Source organism: Carex rostrata, chromosome 8 (genome assembly GCF_964058835.1).
Source record: "Carex rostrata chromosome 8, lpCarRost1.2, whole genome shotgun sequence".
In the NCBI taxonomy this organism is placed as follows: Eukaryota; Viridiplantae; Streptophyta; class Magnoliopsida; order Poales; family Cyperaceae; genus Carex; species Carex rostrata.
The window spans coordinates 3,092,128-3,112,168 of record NC_135925.1 but is presented as its reverse complement, the minus strand read 5'-3'; the positions used below and the strand labels follow the sequence as shown (position 1 = coordinate 3,112,168).

The 20,041-nt window shown below is 33.4% G+C and overlaps 2 protein-coding genes across 2 annotated transcripts; both read right to left on the bottom strand.

Moving 5' to 3' along the window:
• Positions 1-758: 758 nt before the first annotated feature.
• Positions 759-3,119, bottom strand: LOC144558263 (E3 ubiquitin-protein ligase ATL4-like). The gene has a single exon (XM_078307068.1). The coding sequence runs from the start codon at positions 3,056-3,058 to the stop codon at positions 1,994-1,996; it is 1,065 nt and encodes a 354-aa protein (XP_078163194.1). The 5' UTR covers positions 3,059-3,119; the 3' UTR covers positions 759-1,993.
• Positions 3,120-15,412: 12,293 nt separating this feature from the next.
• On the bottom strand, positions 15,413-18,674 carry LOC144558703 (ALG6, ALG8 glycosyltransferase family). Its single transcript, XM_078307546.1, has 4 exons — positions 17,871-18,674; positions 17,425-17,631; positions 16,799-17,036; positions 15,413-15,984 (listed from the first exon to the last, which is right to left on the bottom strand). Exons 1-4 carry the CDS (start codon positions 18,600-18,602, stop codon positions 15,659-15,661), a joined length of 1,503 nt encoding a protein of 500 aa, XP_078163672.1. The 5' UTR covers positions 18,603-18,674; the 3' UTR covers positions 15,413-15,658.
• Positions 18,675-20,041: the final 1,367 nt, after the last annotated feature.

Below are 20,041 nucleotides of genomic sequence, written 5' to 3'. Positions count from 1 at the left end.
GAGATTTTTTTATTTATATAAATTATTATTAAATAATAAAGAGAAACATAAAGAGTGCTGAATTTTTTTTTTTTTTTTGTAGATGAATTTGAAAACAATTCAGTCGAAATTTTTTTCCAGATCCAAAATGTTTTAATTAAAAAAAAAAGAATCCAGCCACTCTCTCTGTTTCAAAAATAATCAAGCATCCTTTCAGAAGAAAAAAAAGAGTTGGATCCCAAAAAAAAAAAAAAACGGTTTCAAAGTTTGAATACAAGTTTTTCCTTTTCAAATTCATGTATGCTATCTTTATGTTTCTCTTTATTATTTAAAAATAATTTGTATATATGATAAATTATCTTTACAAGATGCTTTATATTTACGTTTCATTTTTTTGCCTGTTATATTTATGCTTTTGACCTAAAAGATTTAAGTGGCATTTATGATAGCATGCTTCCGGTAGCGACAAAATGTGAAACCTGTCTAGTGATGTTCTTTATTTTTATGCCCTCTTTGCATTTATTGTTTTTGGCTCTTTGATACTTATATCTTTGCAATTCAGACATTCTCATAACTAAATAGAGACATTATTTAAGAAAATGTTCTCAATTAAAATCAACATAAAGAAAAATGTAATGATTATTTAACTGTAGAAAGAAAGATGCGCATAATTAATACAAAAGGCAAAATGATAAAAACAGCTTCATAACTTTCATATTTATTCTAGCTTGCTCTTTTTAATTAATGAATTTGAACATAAAGGGATAAAACCATCCAAATATTTAATTAGAAATTTGAAACTTCAGCTTCAGAAAATAGAGAAAATTTATTGGTGGAACAAACTAATAGGGATAAAATCACCCAAAGATTTAATAAGATGAAAAACAAATTAACTTTTAATTTAGTAACAAAAAAAAATTGTGCCGAAGATTATAGGTTAAAAATTCAGTTAAAAAGTTTCTGGTAAATATTTAAGTTAGAAAACTTGATCTTGGAAAAAAAAAAAAATCTAAAAGAGGAGAATTGTTGCTGTGAATCAGTACAAAACATTATTGTTCAAGTATAATCTCTTGCCACATAAGATCACAATCATACTAAAATCCCAGTATTGGAGCATTAAATTTTTTTTTTTTACTGACCTCAATTAATAAAATATAAAAAACCTCAGCACAGAACTTCAAATAAAAGTTAAAAACTGTAGTTTTCATTTTTAACTTCCGAGTAAAACTAGGGTGCTCTTAAGCTCACCAAAATTTTGATGAGAACTCTAAAACTCATTAAATCGATTTCAAATGACGAATCCGAACCGTTGAAAGTTGCCTATCTTACGTGTGATGCATCTACATGTGAAATTTTTAAGTATTTGAATTAATTTAGTATAAAGTCAAGCGGTCAAAAACGTTCAAAAACTGAATGTACTAAAATTAATTTATTAACCTTCTAATTTTGACCACTTGACTTTATACTAAATTAATTCTAATATTTAAAAATTTCACATGTAGATGCATCACACGTAAGATAGGCGGGTTTCAACGGTTCGGATTCATCATTTAAAATCGATTTGATAAGTTTTAGAGTTAAGCTCACCAAAACTTTGGAAAGCTTAAGAGCACCCTAGTTCTACTCTTAACTTCCAAATTCTCCCTCCTCTCCTTTTGGATTGAATTTTCAGAACCTTTTCTTATCGGGTTTGGACCCCACCAAACCCGATACCTACACGCCTAATTATAACCTCTAAACCAGAATCCATTTTTTCTAACTAAAAGCTGCACAGACAAAAGATGCTAATCCGGCCAAATTATTCTTACTCCGGCACTGATAATATCAAAAAGAGAAAAAAAAAGAAAAGAAAAAAGGAACCACAACACGAAGGGTGTTTACGTAACTTCACCTCTCTCTGTGGTGCATTCTTTTGGTCGGATTTATCCCAAAGAAGCTTCGGAACCGTCACCTGGACCTGATAAAAGAATCCTCAAATTGACAAATCTACCCCAAAATTCACAATTATTTACGCTTATATCCCCACCATCCATCTGTATATATCATAAAATGTTGCCTCGTCTCCGGTCAAAGGAGGTTGTGCCACCGTCGCCGCCGCCTCCACATCCCATCGCCGAGAGTCCCCGGCGGTGACTCCATTCTCCGGCCTGTGGCTCCACCTCGCACTGCACCGACCAGAAAACCTAAGTGAATTAAATGAAGATGAAGCTGAAGATGCAATACGATCCACATAATCTCTCAACCATCCCCTCCCTTCTCCGGCAAGCTCCGCCACATGTTCTCCCGGCGGTGGTGGTGCACCCAGAGTCGTCTCTGCCTCTTTCTCTTCCTTCATTCGAGAAATCCTCGAAACCACTGCCTCAATGTCGTCTTCTACGAGATAATCAAAAGAGCCTAGAGAGTAAGATCTCCCACTGGTCGTATTAGGGTTTTCTTCATTTCTTCTCCTGCTCACACTTCCGATCTCAACACGGAAACTGTGGGAATGGTTATTACCAGAGTTGGCTGGAAGGGGAGGGAAGGGAAGCCGCACAGATGCACGACAAAGAGGACATGATGCTGTAGATCTTAGCCACGTGTCAATACACTCCGCGTGGAATGCATGTCGACAAGCCGGTAAGAGACGGAGCTCGGCCTTTGGATCGAAGGGAGAGAGACAAACAGCACAATCTGGGGAAGATTTGGGGAGGGATGCCAAAGATGACGCAAGGGTGAATATAGGAAGTGCTTCTATCAATGCATCTGTTTTGGTGTGATCAGAGGTGGGTGTTGGGGCCTCCGCTTCTGGTAAGGAAGGGAACTGGAGGTCTCGAGTGGAAGCAGAGGAGAAGGAGTAGGAAGAGACGACACGGGAGGGTGATCGTTTGGAGAGGAGTCGAAGCAAGAGGTGAATGGAGATAGAGGCGAAGAAGACGAAGAAGATGATGCCGGCGATTATGAGGAGACTGGGGGAGAGGGAAAGAGAGGATGGTGGTTGGACAGAAGCAGCTAGTGGTTGAGCAGGTTGCTGGCTGACAAGTGGGGTCAAGGATGCAGGTGGTGGCGGAGGTGGCCAGAGAGGAGGGGTGAAGGATGACATGAGAGAAGAGAGGTGTTGAGTAGTTTGTTGATAACTAGGAAATGAAATATGTTTTGGTTTTGGTTTTGGGTTTTGGATTTGAGAGGGATTTGCACTGAGAGCGAGAGTTCAGGAGAGGATCTCTCTCTCTCTCTTTCTGTCTCTATTTTATCCCGTGGATATATTGGTACATTTTGTACATTGACCCTTTAAAAAGTTGATTATATAAATAAAACAGTCACGTTCAGACAGTGGGTTGAAGAGTGTGTACATGGGGATTTGGGGAAAGAGAGAAGGAATTGAGGCGAAGCGGGGGGGGGAACGGTTGGTTTTATTCTCGTTAAATTTTGATAAATGGTTGGTAGGTCGAGTATAGCTTGAGAAAGAGAGAAAATGTACTGCTATTTACTAGTCTACTAGTAATATGGTCAACAATATAGGTGGTCAGGTCACCCATGGGTCATGGTCTTTCTCTTGCATTTATGCCTCTTGTTTTATTATCTTTGTTATATATATTTTGCACATCTGACCCTACAGTCCTACACTGTTACAAAATATCATTTTTCAGGGTTACAAGGGTATTTCGGGGCTGTCTGATGTCATATCAGAGTTGTCCGATGCGCATTAATAGTTGTGTATACAACTTTAAAACTCATACAAATCATATTTTTTTTAGCATGTAAACAAATATACCAAAACAAAAATTTATATAAAGATTGGGGTCAATGGCACTATTTTGTTTTCTCGGAAACTAATGGTATTTTTTTTGTAGGTTAATTAATAGCTGTTTTAGGAAAAAAAAATTTAGTTTCACATATTATATGAATTATACAAAAAAATTAAGTTTACATAGCATTCTCATTTGTTATAAACTATAAAATTACAAAATAATTGAGAAATAAATTAGATCATCCTTTCTTAATTTCTTTCTTTTTTATACCTAGCAAAAGTTTGCTATAATTGAATTGCATTAGTACAAAATTGGGAATAATTTGAAGATAACGGAGCAATTACAACTCTATATCATATAGGGAGCAGTTACCATTATTTGGAGAAATTACTATCGTTTCTCAAGGAATAAGGATATATATATATATATATATATATATATATATATTACACCTCCCCTGCTGGTTTGAAAATGGTAAGAAAATGCTGAATATGTTATTATATATGTTATGCAAAAGGAAAAGTTTGGAGGTATATCAGCTTAAAATTGAATCCGGATATCTTGCTATCTCGATATATCAAGAATTAATAACTGCATATCTTAATTATTTACATTTGATACTTTTCTTAAATAATAAGAAGAGTAAATCAAGGGTCTTCAATAAAAAGAACAATTTTAATCTAGTGTACATCTTCAGAAACCTATGAAGTCAATAAGTAACAGCAATAATTATAAATTATACGAATAACAATGATGGAGGTTAGCAATAATTACTAATATTTAAGTAACTGTACAATTATATCTCATCTTAAAATGTTTTATTATTGTCTCGTATTAAGTCAACCTCAACATGGAAAAAACAAATGGACCACCTCGCTTGTGGTTGTACTACAATTCTCAGAGCACATGCTCCAAAGCTACACAAACGTGGAGAGATGGTGGTGCTGACAATATTGGATTGGAGGGTTAATTGATGCTCCAATTATAACATGAACTTAGTGCTTTTATTTGAATAATTTTATCCGTTGATTAAAATATCATTTGACTATAGATGACAAGAATGTGGTTTATGTTTTATTTAGTGCTACATGTAGTACTTATTATTATTCTTTTCTTAGACAATTATATTTAAAATTGTTACCGTTGGTGCTTGGAGATATTATTGCATGTGGCTTGAGATTTCTGCGCAAATAAAATAGTTTTGCGAAAATATATCCTACCTGATTATTGCTGCTCGAATATAGTCAAAGATCATCCCAAAATACTTTAAAAATCGGAATCGAAAGGAAATATAAATAATTTAATAAGTAAATTGAATTGAAAATATAGTATGAGTTGGGCTACAGTGGTTTGGGAGTAAACAAATCCGAAAAATTTAGTTTTACTATTAAAAAAAAGATCAAATAATTATGAAATCTGAGAAATTTATTTTTGGCACAGACGCAATGTGAACTTACGGACAGAAAATTGAGTGCTAACAATTTCACGTTGCGGACAACAACTTTAATCAAAATCTTATTTTCAACATGTTTTGATTAGCTAAAAGAATCTGGGAGCCCACAAAATATGAGAAACAACGGTTGTGAGTAGGAAAAAAATTGTAGTTCGCAACGTGAAGGTGCGAACACTAAATTTGTATCCGCATTTTCACATTACAACCATGTTAAATATGAAATTATGACCAAATTATGGTTATTTGATTTAACTTTTTTTAATGGTATATTTAAAAAAAATTAGTAAATAAATTGATTCTCTTTATTTTTAAAGTTCAATAGTTGATCTGAACCTTTCAACATGATCTCCATATTAGAATGTGCATATAGACCAAATTTTTACTATTTTTTTAGAATTTTAAAAATCATTGTTTTTAAAAAAATTATAAGCAAATACTAAAAAAAATCAAAATAAAATAAAATTGGATCTCCAAGTATAATTTAATATGGATATCACGTTGAAAGACTCAGATCCTTTAAAAGATAATTCTTGCAATACGGAATTATCAAAATGTTTTCAAAAAACATGCTTCTATTTTTTATATATATTTTTCAAAATAAATATAAAAGTATATCTAAGATTCAAACAATTATAAAATTATGCGTCCTTTTTTATTTAAAAAAAATGCTTCTATTACTATAATTTTTGGAAAAAAAATATTATAAAAATATACATAATATCCAAAATAATTATAAATTGTGTCTCATTCAAAAAATATTGTTCTATCCTACTATAAATCATAACTCTGTCCATGTTTGTCAAGACTATCCATCTTTGGAGTCATAGACACATTTTTGAAAAAAAAAACTATATGTACATAAAAGGAAATTGACCTATAAATTCCATTCACAGTTCTACCAATTTCTAACAAAGTTTCAACTAAAATATAAAGTTTTCAATTCTCCACCCCACCTACTTCTTCCAAAATATATTTTAATCCTATTTCTAACCTATTAATTCCTACTCATTTCTAAGCAATTCAGATAAATCAACCAGAAACAGCTAAAAAAGAAACCAACTATATATCTCTCTTAAACCTGTTTTATCTGTCGTAGGTGGGGAAGCGACCGGTTCTGGATTTTTGTGAGATCTATAATTTTGTTTGTATTCTGTCTACAAACAGTATCAGCATCTCAGGGCTCAGGCTCAGCAAACAAAACCAAGCATTCCCAAGCTCTCCAGTTGTAACTTTTAACTGCAAATCTCCAATCCGTAAATTCCAGAACAGTTGCGCTTGAACTTGAAGCATGTCTGATCGACTGATCCAACGGTTGAGATCAGTAATGTCGTCTCTTAGTGGAATGAATCTCATATGTGACGATTTTACCCCTGGTTTCCAAGGAAAATAATATATGCAAGTAGAGAGTTACACATCATGATCCCGAATGATCTGGAACTAAATGCGGTCACTTGGTTGGTACATAATTTCATTTAAAATAAAACATGTTAAATACATTTTAATAAATCAGAGAGATAAAAAAATAAAAAATAAATAACATTAAGATAGTGAACTGGTAATGATAGAACTTTATGCAGGAACCTTTTATTTGATAACTCAAGATTCAAGAAAGACTGAGAGTAGTGAACTGGTAATATCTCGAGTACTTCTTTAGAGCAGTAGGCAAGGCACTTTCTTGTAACATTTACATTTTACAATACTCGTAATCTCAAGAGAGAATTAAATAAAATCCAAAACAGAGTTTGCATTGTTCTTTTCTTTTTCTTTTTTGGCAGAACGTTTGATTTTTTTTTTTTTTTTTTTTGAGTGATCAATTCAACAATAAAATTTATGATGCCATTATCTGTATATTTAAACTAAATTAATTTATCATATATTTACATTAACATTACATACGCAGCATAATTGTTACACAAAAATAACCCACAAATAGTTGTACGGGGAAATGCAGTGGTAGACTGAGAGTCTAAATTCTCTGCATTACCTCACTGTTAGAGGCAGATTCAAAATTTTCGTCGTGAGGTAGGGGAGAGAGCAAAAAAATAGCTAATCCAATTCAAATTCGTTAGCTAATCGGATTCTCGATAAAAGATAATGCTCCGACATGTAAAATGCTCTAACTTCTAATCCTAATTATCAATCAGAATTCAAAGAATTTATTATAATTTTAATTCAAAATTTAATACAAATTACAAATCAGGAATCCATAGAGAAACAAAAAATTCAAAAAGAGGACAAACTCAGTCCGAACCTATATATTTCTATAAAAAAATTAAAATCCCCGCTCTATACATGTGGTCCGCCTCTGATCACCGTTTGAGTTAAACTGTCCGATTAGAATCCGTATCAATCCAATCCAAATCTATAATGCACAAGATCCTATTAAGATTCGTGCTAATATATAATGAACGAACCAGATCCAAACATAAAAGTGAGATACCTTAGGTAATTATATGAATTCATCAGACAGAAAGGTCATAAAAATAAAAATGAGAAATTAACGGCGCCTAATTAGTAGTATAAAGAATGTGCCTTGCTTGGCTTGTACCCATGGTATGTCCCAAATTGAGACCCCATAATTAGCATCCGGTTGGAGGCAGCCTTTTTGTCTCTCTATTTTCATAATATGTTAATAGTGATAGTGGGAAGGTGGCTTTGGATTGACAAATTATATATATTCTCCTTTTCTTTTCTTTTATCATTTTCTACCCTTTACTTATGTCCTTCCAATCTTTATAAATCACAAATTGGTCCTCTTTAACTTTTGTTCCTAATAAAGTTGGGAATATGAGAATTGAGGTCGTTTTCAAACTTAAAAATTGAAATTATATAAACTTTAGGATAAACCTTGGTTAAAGATAATCAACTATCAATTAATAAATATTCTTTTATTTTATCTTCTATGTGAGTGAACACGGAAGCAATAAATTTTAGCAATAAATTTTGATTCTCTATCACTGATGCCTTATAAAATCAAATCAGCATTGTTATTATATTTATCCTAGAATTCCTCCCAAGCCAAGATGAAATAGTCTAAAAAATGATGCTCCATCATTAAATTTAAAATTTATCCTGTATGGAATTCAAGCAAATGTCCCATGCATGCTACCATGATGATTTGAGCAAGGTATTTCACATGAAAGCTTGATACAAAATCATTGCTTGTCATGTACTTTGAACAGTGGAACAAGTGAAACAGAACCACAGGATGGAAAGAAGCATGCTTCCCCAATTTCACAATTCTATTGTTTCTTCAATGATTCAGAGCTATTTTATATAAAATTGAAGAAGCCCAAATGATAACTTCTCAACATTTTATGTAGCGAGTTGTACCGCTGCAATGATAATATAAAGTAGATATTAATACATTAGAAAATTCATTTTAATAGTCTGTAAATTTTACGTGTAATTTCTGCTAATTTCGACCAATAAAGCATTTGTTTAATTAAATTAACAAATATTTCTTGTTATATATAATATTATTTTTTCTATAAAATTTAGTCCTCATTATAGTAATTTTAATTTTTTCGTGTAATTTCTACTAATTTCGACCAATAACGGATTTGTTTAATTAAATTAACAAATATTTATTGTTATATATAATATTATTTTTTTTTCTATAAAATTTAGTCCTCATTATAGTAATTTTTTAGTTTTGTCCCTGAGGACATTAACTCGCCACACATATTATTGTTTTTGAAGTCCATAGAGGATCAAAAAAATAATACTTTTTTATCTGTGGTCCTGGTCCACAGTAATAGATGCAATTTTATTTTTTTACCTAATCTGGTAGATTTATAGATAGTTGCTAACTTATTACAATTATAAAAAGATAAACATAAGTTTAGATAAATGGGGGATATGATACTTATCTTGAGCATATTGCATGTCTTTTTCTTAATTAAGTGGATGTCACATTTTGACTGGACTGCTAATAAATTGTCATTTGAACAGATAAATAATTATATTTCATTAATTATTTTGGTAACGATTTATCTAATGGACAAATCCGTATTGAATAAAGGCCATGCAAGTCAAAATGCAATTTTAATGATAGGTTAAAGATTTTGCGCTAAATAAATATCAGCAATCAATATTAATTGTTTTTAAGTTGACTGATACTAGTGTTGACTTCAAGGATTAGTTATGGTGCTTAGTGACCTAATTTCAGTGACATCATTGTTTTTTTTTGGTGTGTGGGTGGGTGGAGGGGGGGGGGGGGGGGGGGGCGGGTGAAATTTTAATTAATACCATTTCAAAATAAATCAATCAATCAATCAAAACATCACTAAAATGAGAGAATTCGAAAAATACCAATGTTTTTAGTTTAATCTGCGGCCTCATTATTGTGGGGCGCAGATTGAATTGGAGACCTCAAAAAATTCAAAAAATGCATTGTAATATACTGATATTTAGGTTTTTGGGGGCCTCCAATTCAATTTGCGCCTCCCTCCCCCCTTGAAGAATGAAACCGCATATTGAATAGAAGGCCCTAGTATTTTTTAAATTTCTCATAATTTGTGAGTTTTTTTTTTTTTATACAGTCGTATTAATAAAATTTTCGGGGGGGGGGGGGGGGGGTTGGTGTTTACAAAATTGTTATCATGTTTAACCTAATTTGAAGAATTATGAATCATGACTAAATAATGACAACCACTATGTAAAAATATACAGCGCATCAAAAGAATATAATAAAAGGAATGTATTGGATTGAAAGAAAGCAGGATGCTATGATTAGGGCTAGCAAAAAAATTCGTAGTTTGTGATTCGATTTGGGTTTGATTTGATTTTAATTCGATTTGAAATGGGTTTGAATTGAAACGAGCCAAACCAAGTTCGGTTCGAAATTAATTCAAACCAAACTCAAACCTAGCCTAGTTCGATTGAAATGAGTTCGCGAATTTTTATGGTTCGAATCTCATAATAATATCGGCCGTTCATTTACCTGATGAAATTAAAATCCAAGATAGAGAGTCATAATTTAAATTAGCCGACGCTCCCTCGCTCTCAAATCTCAATAACCTAGTTCTCTCTCCGCCTCTTCCTAACTCACTCTCCCTCTCGCTCTAAAACCTAGCCGATGCTCTGGGCGACTGGCTGTCTCTACGGCTGTCACCCCTCTCTCCGGCCTAGATGACTGTCTCTCCTCTCTCTTCGATTGTCTCTCCTCCGCCTTCTCTACCTTTCGGATTCTCACTTCATTAGATAGTCCGATCGAAGGTTTGATCGAGTGAGCACTCGAGGTACGATTACTTGTTTTACTGCATATTTCAGTTCTTATGCTTAATCCTTTTTTTACGATTATTTGTTGTGATTTTTTTTTTCATGAATAATTTTTCAACTTAAAAACACTCATTTCATACTGGTAAAAGAAAACCATGTGAATTTTGTCTTGCAAGAAAAAATTAATGTATAAACTACCGGTATAACTAGAGCTGCTAAAAAATAATTTAGTTCGTGATTCGATTCGGGTTCGATTTGAAAAATGTGTAGTTCGCAATGAATTCGACTTGAAATGGGTTCGATTCAAAACAAATCAAACCAGGTTCGGTTTGAATCTTATTCAAACTAGGTTTGGTTTGAATCTTATTCAAACCAAACTCAAACTTAGGTTAAATTCAATTCGGTTTGATTCGTTGCCACCCCTAGTTATGATTTGGTCATGCTTATGATCAGTCGCAAATAAATATTCCATTAAGCTCTATATATATTCTAACGAGAAAATAATTTATGTCATACTTTTGACACACAAGTTAAACTGAATTTAGTAAAAAAAAATGTTCTGTGTTAATTTAATCTGCCCGCTTTAGTGAGCATGGAAAAATTAATTACGAATACATAATAGAAATAAAAAGTTGATATTCTTACGGTAAATTATTTAGGAATGCACACAAGCTGCACAAAAAGCTCGTAGCTCTTAATTTAATTGAGTTCGATTCGAAAAATTAGTTCGGTTATGAAACGAATCAAATCTAGTTTGGTTCAAAATTAGTTCGAATCGAACTCGAACTCGAACTGAGTCTAACTCAGTTCAAAATTCTTCTTTTAGTTCTAAATACTTCTTTAATTTCGAACTAGTTTAGTTCAAAACTGATTCAAATCGTACCGAATCAAACTCAATCTCTTCTTTTTAATTCGAATCCCTGCTTCAATTTGGATTCAGTTTAGTTCGAAATTGCTTCAAACTCAAACTCGTCAGCATAGCCCAAAATCAGAACAGTAAATGGTAATACATTTGTACTTTCCGTGTACCTCTAGCAAAACAGTATTAAAAAAAAACAATCAAAATTGGCTTTAGTAGTTACTAGGAGAAATGTTAACGCATGCCGAGTCTTGTTGACTGCTTTTAAGTTGGTCCCCCAGAAAAGGAAAAGAAATAATAAAAAAAAAAGAATATGATGATTTGGATTCGGGCAGTATGAGTTTGAGTAGAATGATATACACGTTCAAAATTAAAAAAATAAAATTGAGTCTTAAAATTTAGTATAGTATAATTTTAGTTTATAAAAAAAAACAATTTCCTTAACGCATATAGAAATTATAAAATATAATAGAGAAAATTACATATCCTTAATTATAATAATAATTATTATTTTGTCTAACTTACATTTATCATGATCACAAAAATAATAATTATTATAGACAAAAATAATAATTATTATAGATAAAAAAGATATGAAATAATATATATACTAATATATACGCCTTCAAATTCGAAAAAAAAACATAAACTAAATAGTTTTAAGGAAGTATTAGAAATTTTTTCAACAAATCTACCACTTATGTTTTAAATTATTAATTTTCTTTTGCTCCATTTCTTATAAGATAAGAGCTTCAAAAATGAACTATTATTCAGTGATGAAATTTTTTTTGTTAATTATTTTATTTACAGTTCTCCATTTAATTATGTAGAAAAAGGTTTTGAAAACTTCGAGACAAAAATATAAATACGTGACTTGTGGGGTAGATCAAAATTAATAGTTTGAACTGATGTTCTGAAAAAAATATGTTTACTGCGTGACAAATAATATTTTCAACTATCATAATAATATATTAAAGAAGCAAAAAAAAATGAAATTTTTTATCCATAAAAATTATAAAATTCGGACGTGCAAAAATAAAAAATGTCTCGTTTCTATAAAATATAATAAGATCGGATTCATTGAGTCCGACCTATTGATTTTTTATTTTAAACTGCATAGTGAGACAAAAAAAGTTATGGACCATGAACAGTGATTCCGATCCATAAAGGGATGGATTTTATGCAGACAAAGCCCTCTGTAACCATTGATTTTCTATGGGTAAACAAAGTTTTGTGCAGCAGAAAATCAATCCCTTTATAGATTGGAATCACTGTTCACGATCCATTCATTAACTGATTAATTTTTTGTGTTATCAAATCTATGTATCTATAAAAATACAGAGAGTGTTGTACCACATAAAATTAACTCCTTTGTGGATCAGAATCACTGTTCATGATCCATAATTTTTTTTTTTATAGAAACAAGACACTATTTTTGTATGTCTGAATTTTATAATTTTTATAGATACAAAATTTAAAAAAAAAATAAAAAAGACAGAGACCAATAACTGCCAACCCCTGGTAACTACTCAGAGTCTCAGAGTCATAAATCACCATCTTTCCACACTATTACATGGTCTTTGCATTTAATTCGTGGGTTTTACATCGCTTCCTTTAGTCCTTTCCAGAATTCACCGCTCGAGGAAATGATGACAAGAATTTGTTGAAATGTATGAATAACAAAATCAGAGTGGCGCAGCGGAAGCGTGGTGGGCCCATAACCCACAGGTCCCAGGATCGAAACCTGGCTCTGATAATTTAATGTTTTTCCTTTTTTTTTTCAAACTGTGCTTCTAATCTCCTCTCTTGTTACTTCGCATTGCGGTAATTAAGTAAAAGTACTAGTTAGATTTTCTTCATAAACAGCGAGTAACATTTCTGTCTCTAGCTTTCTTCTTGTCTGTAATATCTATCAGTTCTCTCTTTACTGGAGGTAATTAACTTTTCTTTTTTGTTAAGTTGATTTTGAGAAGTATTTCGCAGATTTTCTGAGGCAAAAAAAGGAAAAAAAAAAAAAAAATTGGTGGCACTCAGATGATGCAGTATAGTGCCTGGGGAGCATTGAGATCAATGATGTTCATAGTTCATACCTTCCCTTAATTACCAATTGACACTACTAGAGAATCAACTAAATAAATCGATTAATTTTAATAGCATAGGAAACAAGCACAAGCTACACATGCAAGTAAATTCAATGAGAGCTAGCTTTATAGCTCAGAGACCAGAAATAATCATGGTCTTTAGTCTCATGGCAGAAACTTTTGTGCCTAATAAACTTGAATTTAATTATTATATACTGTTATGACTAGTTCATTGTTTCCTTGATTATTCACTTTTAATTTAAAGGGTCCACATAACTTATGGCAAGCATCAGGAATTCTTTTCATGAAGCATTATAATCTCAGGCAATCAATAGGTTAGGGACCCATCACTAAACCTTGCAAGTATTTGTTCTTATAATGTAGCATTTCTTCTTTAGATAATTTCATTTATTTAGAGGTGCGGAATGCAAATTGTTCCCCTCAAAGGACTAAGTTTACTGAGTTTGTCTCTTTCATTTATGATAGCTTTTCTTTCAAAAAAAATTTATATGAAATTGGGGGTCAAGTTTTCTAACTTTAAACATTTACAAGAAATCCTGCAGTTGGATTTCTAACAGTTTACCGTAGCTTTTTCTACTCTCTTTTATATTCTAGCTGAGAAAGGAATTCTTCTTGTAAATTTTTAGGATAAAAACCATCATAACATCAAAGAAAAGATATAAATTGCATCAGAAGAAGAGAAAAAAGAGAAGGATCACTAGAGAGCAAGAAACCAACTTTTTAATTCCACTAATTCTATCACTTTTGTTTTCTTAAGTAGTACCTCCTTCATAATGTAAAATTGATTTAATTAGATCGTGTATAGTTCTTTTTATGTGACATTTGTGGCTCAATTACTTTTATGTTGTAATTGAGAGAGATTTCAGATGATTAGGAGAGCCTCTGTTTCAGAGTTATTTCCAACTCATTGCAAACAAATTATGTCGATTTGAATCAAACCATGAAAAACATAGCAAAAACTGTTAGGCATTTACTGATCTCCTATTAAAAAATGATTAAAAGACGATGAATCTGTTAGACTAGAATCAGCTAAAATTCGAGGGTAGAGAAATTGACAGACTTGTTTTGACTTCATGCAGCATACTTTTTTTTTTTACTCTATTGTTTAGCGTTGCATAAATTTGCTGTCAATATTTATACCGAATTGAAGTTTCCGAGAATTTACCATTGTAATTCCAAAAGCATAATAGGTTAGTGGCGATTTTAATATTGACCAATTCATGCTGTCAGAAATTGACATTTTTGGACTATAAAAATCAAATACAACATGACTTAAAGCTAAGTAAACTCAAAGGGATATAAAATATTCAATGATCAGCCTCACTTCTGCGTACAATAATTAAAAAAAGAATGATAAAAATAGTCAAATATTTTCTGGCACTGGCAGTGTCTGTATTATTATTATTATTTTTTTTTTTTGAGAAGCATCTCGGAGATTGTCTCAAGTGTGACACAAAAAAAAAAAGAAAAAAAAAAGGAACAAATCACTTTAACAATCCTTTGGAAAGGACTTGTCACAACTCACAAGTCAAAAGTCATAATTGATTAAATACTTTACTCCAAATTTGTCTTATGAACAAGTTCTCAGAATATTACCTGTATAAAAAGTTTGAGATTGTTTGCACTTTAGATGCCGAAAACTATAAACAGGCCCATGACTTTTCTAAAACAGCCCAAAAAAGAGAGAGCAGAAAATCAGGACCAGAATTCCATAGAAATAAACAAAAAAAAAAAGATCACAAAAAAAAGCGCACTACATATTACTAGCACTTGCATACCTTCATCTCAAGCAAGGCATCTCTGCTTTATAATCTTTTGCTTTAGAAGCTAATCATTCAGGATAAATATTAAATTGTAATTATACTATTAATATTTAGATTTGGTGACAAATCAGTCACTGCTTGGAAGTTGCAAATGAATACTCTTTAATGTCAAAATGAGAATTTCATATCCATGTGATGGAAAAGTGACATTTGGGGCCCAGTAATGAATCAAATTTACCTCTGCTAAAAGAAAATGAACTTTAATAATACAAAAAATAATACTATGTTTTCTATCAAGAAATGCGTACCATTAAAGATACCAACTTCAGCTTTGCATATTTATAAAAATGTAGATACTTTATAATATACAGAAAAGATAACACCCTACAATCCTACGCAAAGACAAAACAACTATTTGTGGGCTATATTTAACACCCTCCGTAAGTTAGCAACTAAAGTCGATCAGAACTCATTTAACAGTTGACAGCTAAAATACAAAATTTTCTACACAAAAGGAATGGGTACTGAGACAAATATATTGAAGCACGAGATCAAGTATGTCTCATGATATAAATAAGTTGCCAAAGCCAAGAGTATACCATGCCAATGGCACAAATGAAGGAAACCAGGATAAGGGGCAGAAATGGAAGCTTATTTTGAAATAAATAAGGATGAAAAAACTGCCCATATAATTCCACAGAAGCAATTCCTACAAGGTACAGGCCACTGATCCAACCAACTAGGCCATTCTTTTTAGCAGGGGCAAAATGGGATGAGAAACCAACCCACATGAGGAAAGCATAGGTGAGCAGCAGGAGCAGCCTAATGGGGTACTCTTGGGGTTCATATAGCAAAGGGAATAGTGAGTAACAAGAGACTGCAAAAGAAACAAGGAACAAAATGTATCAGTATAGAAAGGATGAGATTGCTCTTATTATTGTTTTGCAATTACGGTAAATATTAGATCTCCCCAGTAAATGTTACAAAAAGAGCCACCTCTAATATTAGTCAACTAACATTGTTATTTAAAGAAGAACCACAAGAATTGGTTCATAAAATGCAGCAGCAGTTAACTGATATGGGCCTAATTTTGAGGGGAAAAATCATAATGTATCAGCCATGAGATCATGTGCGAGTCTGTATCCTCTGAGGTAACTGAAACTTTCAGTTTATCTAAAACCGGGTCATATCCAATTGGGTGCCTATTCAGAATTCACGTGGCAGTATTAACTGTTGCTTTGAGATTTGTGCAATAAATATTTGAATAGTCCGGATTTTCCACAGATCAACTCAAATTTTGAGATATCTCAAGGGATGTGAATTAATCATGTGGATTCTTAAAAAAGACAATATATCACATGAACCAATATTGGGGACTTCAGTGAATTCCGTCCAATAGGTGAGGATTTGACCGCACTATTCCGGATTAGTGCTATTATCATGCATCAAAATATGAATCCATATCCTCTCAGGTACCTGATGAGGTAGAATACTCCCAGCTGAGCAAAATCAGTTTGATGCCTATTTTTATTTCTCGTTTGGCAGCTTAAGTGTGGAGTAAGCCCTTACTCCACAACCAAACATGACCTTAAGGTTTAAGGTCAATGGTATTTTTGAGAATTCTTGGACAGGACTTTATAAAAGATAGGTGCTTTATAATAAAAGAAAAGTGGCGGTTTTCAACATCATACCTATAGATAGTAAAAAGAAATGTTTGGCATCATCCAAGCTATTCATTGCAACAGCAGCCAGAGGAACGGTAAAATGCAATGAAGCCTTCTCATGCACATGCCACCCAAACATGAAACCGCATGTGCATGTATAGGCCACCCATCGTACCACATGTCTTGGTTGCGGGTTCTTAAATACCTTAATGAGACAAGGCGACATGGAAAGTAGGACCAGTATAAATGTTACTATAGGTGTGACCTGTAAAATAAATATTTAATTGTAAAATTGTCAGAATCCGAAGTGCCAAGTTTTGCTGGAATTGAACATTCAAGGTGTAATCAGTTCAAGCTTCAAATTAAGGCTCAATTAAACAGACTAAAACACAACATTTTTTGAACTTTTTAACACGTAATATGAGATTGAGCCAAACTGACTTCCATCAAACATCATCTTAATCAGTTTATCAAAATTAGGCTAAGCTGGTAGTAAAATTAGACCTCAATAGACTCACTAGCCGTACCAGCTGGTACTGATTTGACTGCTACAGCGTGGAAATGTGCTAAATAGTCCTTATTTATAGCCAAATGCTCTTTACAGTCTTGCAATTAACTCTAACTTAAAAAACACAACTATATAAAAAACAAACCTGAGGAAGAACAGAAAAAGGGGACGAGTCGCCGACTAGACCACCAGTAAAAGAAGCTGCTGGTGTCTCCACATTAAAACCAAGCTTAGTAAAAGCAAAAGCCAGACCCTTGTCAAGAAGTATATAGAAAACCCAGATATTTGGAGCCCAATATGCATGGCATAGGCCTCTTCCAAACGGGAACAGCCGGCTGAAAACTTGTTTTATCTGAAAGAGATGCGCACAAAATAAAACAAAACTAAGAATCCAGGATAACTAAAAATTAACAAGGCAGCAGAGTGGCACACTGAAATATGATGGAAAGATACCCGTATCCATATTTTTGCCAAATTGCTTAGTTCGGTTAGTCGTGTAATCAAATTGGGCAAGTTATTGGTCTATTGTATAATCACCCCTCAATTATAACCAACTACAAATTAACTACATATCATAAGCTGAAGACTTACCTGTCCATAATATAAAAAGGGACCAAAGGACGCTGCCAAAACGGCACCAACGGCCATGCCCATGATCAAAAGCCGACCAAAACCTCTGAAGAATCCACCTTTACAATAATGCCTGAGCAGATATACAAAATAAAATGGTGCAGCAACCAGAAACAAATGCTTGGAACACAGCAAAACGGCAAACACAAATCCGCCAGCCAGATCCTTCCCCTCTTCGAGAAACCCTAGAGATAGCATAAAAATACCAAGCAGGAACCCGTTGTACTGGAAATGCACATGATCCACTATGAAAAGAGACGGGGACCAGAGGATCAGCACGAGTGTGAACAGAGATCGGCGAGAGGTAGTGAGAAGGCGGTAGGTCGCGATAAAAAGGGATATATCAGACAAGATGGCGGTGAGTCGGAGGTAGAGAACGGTGCCTGGGGTGTGGATCCCATCAGAGGAGAGAGAGGTGATGGCAGGGTCAAAAAGGGAGGCAGGGAGGGAGAGGAGGTAGGAGAAGTGGGCGAAAAGAGGGGGGTAGTCGAGGGTCCAAATAGAGGAGGTGTCGAGGTACCATTGGCGGATAGGGAGGGAGGAGGTCAAGGCCAGCCAGTGGCGGTGCACCTCGAAATCCGTGCTCCGGTAGGCTGGGATCAGTAGGAGCTTGATGCATGTGGCAGCAGAGAAGATCCATGCGGCCGCATTGAAGGTGGCACGGGGTGGTGACTTGGTGGTAGTTGACGCCATTGGTGGTGGCTACAAGAGGAGACCGGGAGAGGTGAGTTAGATTGGGTTCAATTGGGTTAGCTGGGTTGGTTCGGACCGGGCCTAATTTGGAGGCAGACAGGAAGTTTAATTGGGTGGGAACGAAATTCCCTTATTCGTTATTTGTTTTTTTTATACTAACCTTATTATATTTTCAGATATCTAGCATATTTTCTATTAGGAGGTGTTTTCTAACATATTTTGAGGAGGAAATGTTATTTTGATTTAATCGAATGATAGAGCTGAAATATATCGTATTTTTTCTTATCACTTTATTTAAAATATGATCAAATATTTAATTATAAATATTTAATTTTAGTCATTTTAGATTACTTTTGTCATTTTCACTTGATTTGGTAGAATTGCAGATTTTCAGCGTTTTTAGGACTAAAACAAACATAAAATGAAGCATTCTGAACAACATGTCTCAGCCATACGGATGAACAATCATCCTCATGCACTCGGGAGCAGCCAACCACATAAAAGATGCAATTCAACAGGGAAGAATGACAAACGCAGCAACAGTTACAGTCGATTCTGCTATAACTTGGCAGCCAAGCTCCACTAATCCCCACTAACACACTATGAACAAATTAGATCTCAGGGTTTACTAAGAGAGCCAATTAAAATATACAAACTCCATTAGAGTTATGGTTAGGAAGAAAAAGAAATTTGATAAGGGGTATAAATTAAACGGTGTATTGGAGGCCAAAAAGAGACTTTCCTGGTGTATTTCTTCCATCTCTCTCTCCTTTATTGTTGTACCATGTCTTGGATGGAGAATTGTCATAGATCTATGTGCAATTGATTAAGGTAAAGTATGTGCCACATCCCCTTACTAGTCCTTTTCGATTAGAGTGCTATAACACGATAATGAGTAGTACTGTTTCAGGATCAACAACCCTCAAATTTGCATTTGATACTGGTATCGTGATCGCACACGGTTTTGATGAAATCACATGCAATCTGACTAGAGTTGTATTTATTGGGTATCCGCAATCACACACGATTGGTGACAAACCGCATGCACTTGACCTGTACCAGAAAACTACATTAAAAGAGTACGAATAATAGAAAGCCTGATCCTAAAATACTTCTTCCAACACATAACCTGCACTTTAATACTAATTGTCTTATTAATACAACTTATCCAACCAACCAAATAATTAACCAAACAACTAAACCTATAATTGATTACTAGTTAGATCTTTAATAAACTATCCCTGTGGATTGACACTCCGATCAATACTATACAATAGATTTATACGTTTGTGAATCGATTGTAAAGTAGATAATTAGGGTTATAAATATTGTTAACTCTAATTTTGTCTTATCATCGAACAAAAAGGATGATGGAGTTTTGATTTAATCGGAAAGGAAACATGACCTAAAATTGTCTTTCACCGTCTGGTATTTTATTA

What these genes read in the sequence shown, in the direction of transcription:
- LOC144558263 (XM_078307068.1), bottom strand. Translation starts at nt 3,058, where the DNA reads ATGTCATCCTTCACCCCTCCTCTCTGGCCACCTCCGCCACCACCTGCA.
- LOC144558703 (XM_078307546.1), bottom strand. Translation starts at nt 18,602, where the DNA reads ATGGCGTCAACTACCACCAAGTCACCACCCCGTGCCACCTTCAATGCG. An exon ending in CCTTTTTATATTATGGACAG is followed by an intron (nt 17,632 to 17,870) that starts GTAAGTCTTCAG and finishes CATCTCTTTCAG; the next exon opens with ATAAAACAAGTTTTCAGCCG. An exon ending in CTTTTTCTGTTCTTCCTCAG is followed by an intron (nt 17,037 to 17,424) that starts GTTTGTTTTTTA and finishes TTTATTTTACAG; the next exon opens with GTCACACCTATAGTAACATT.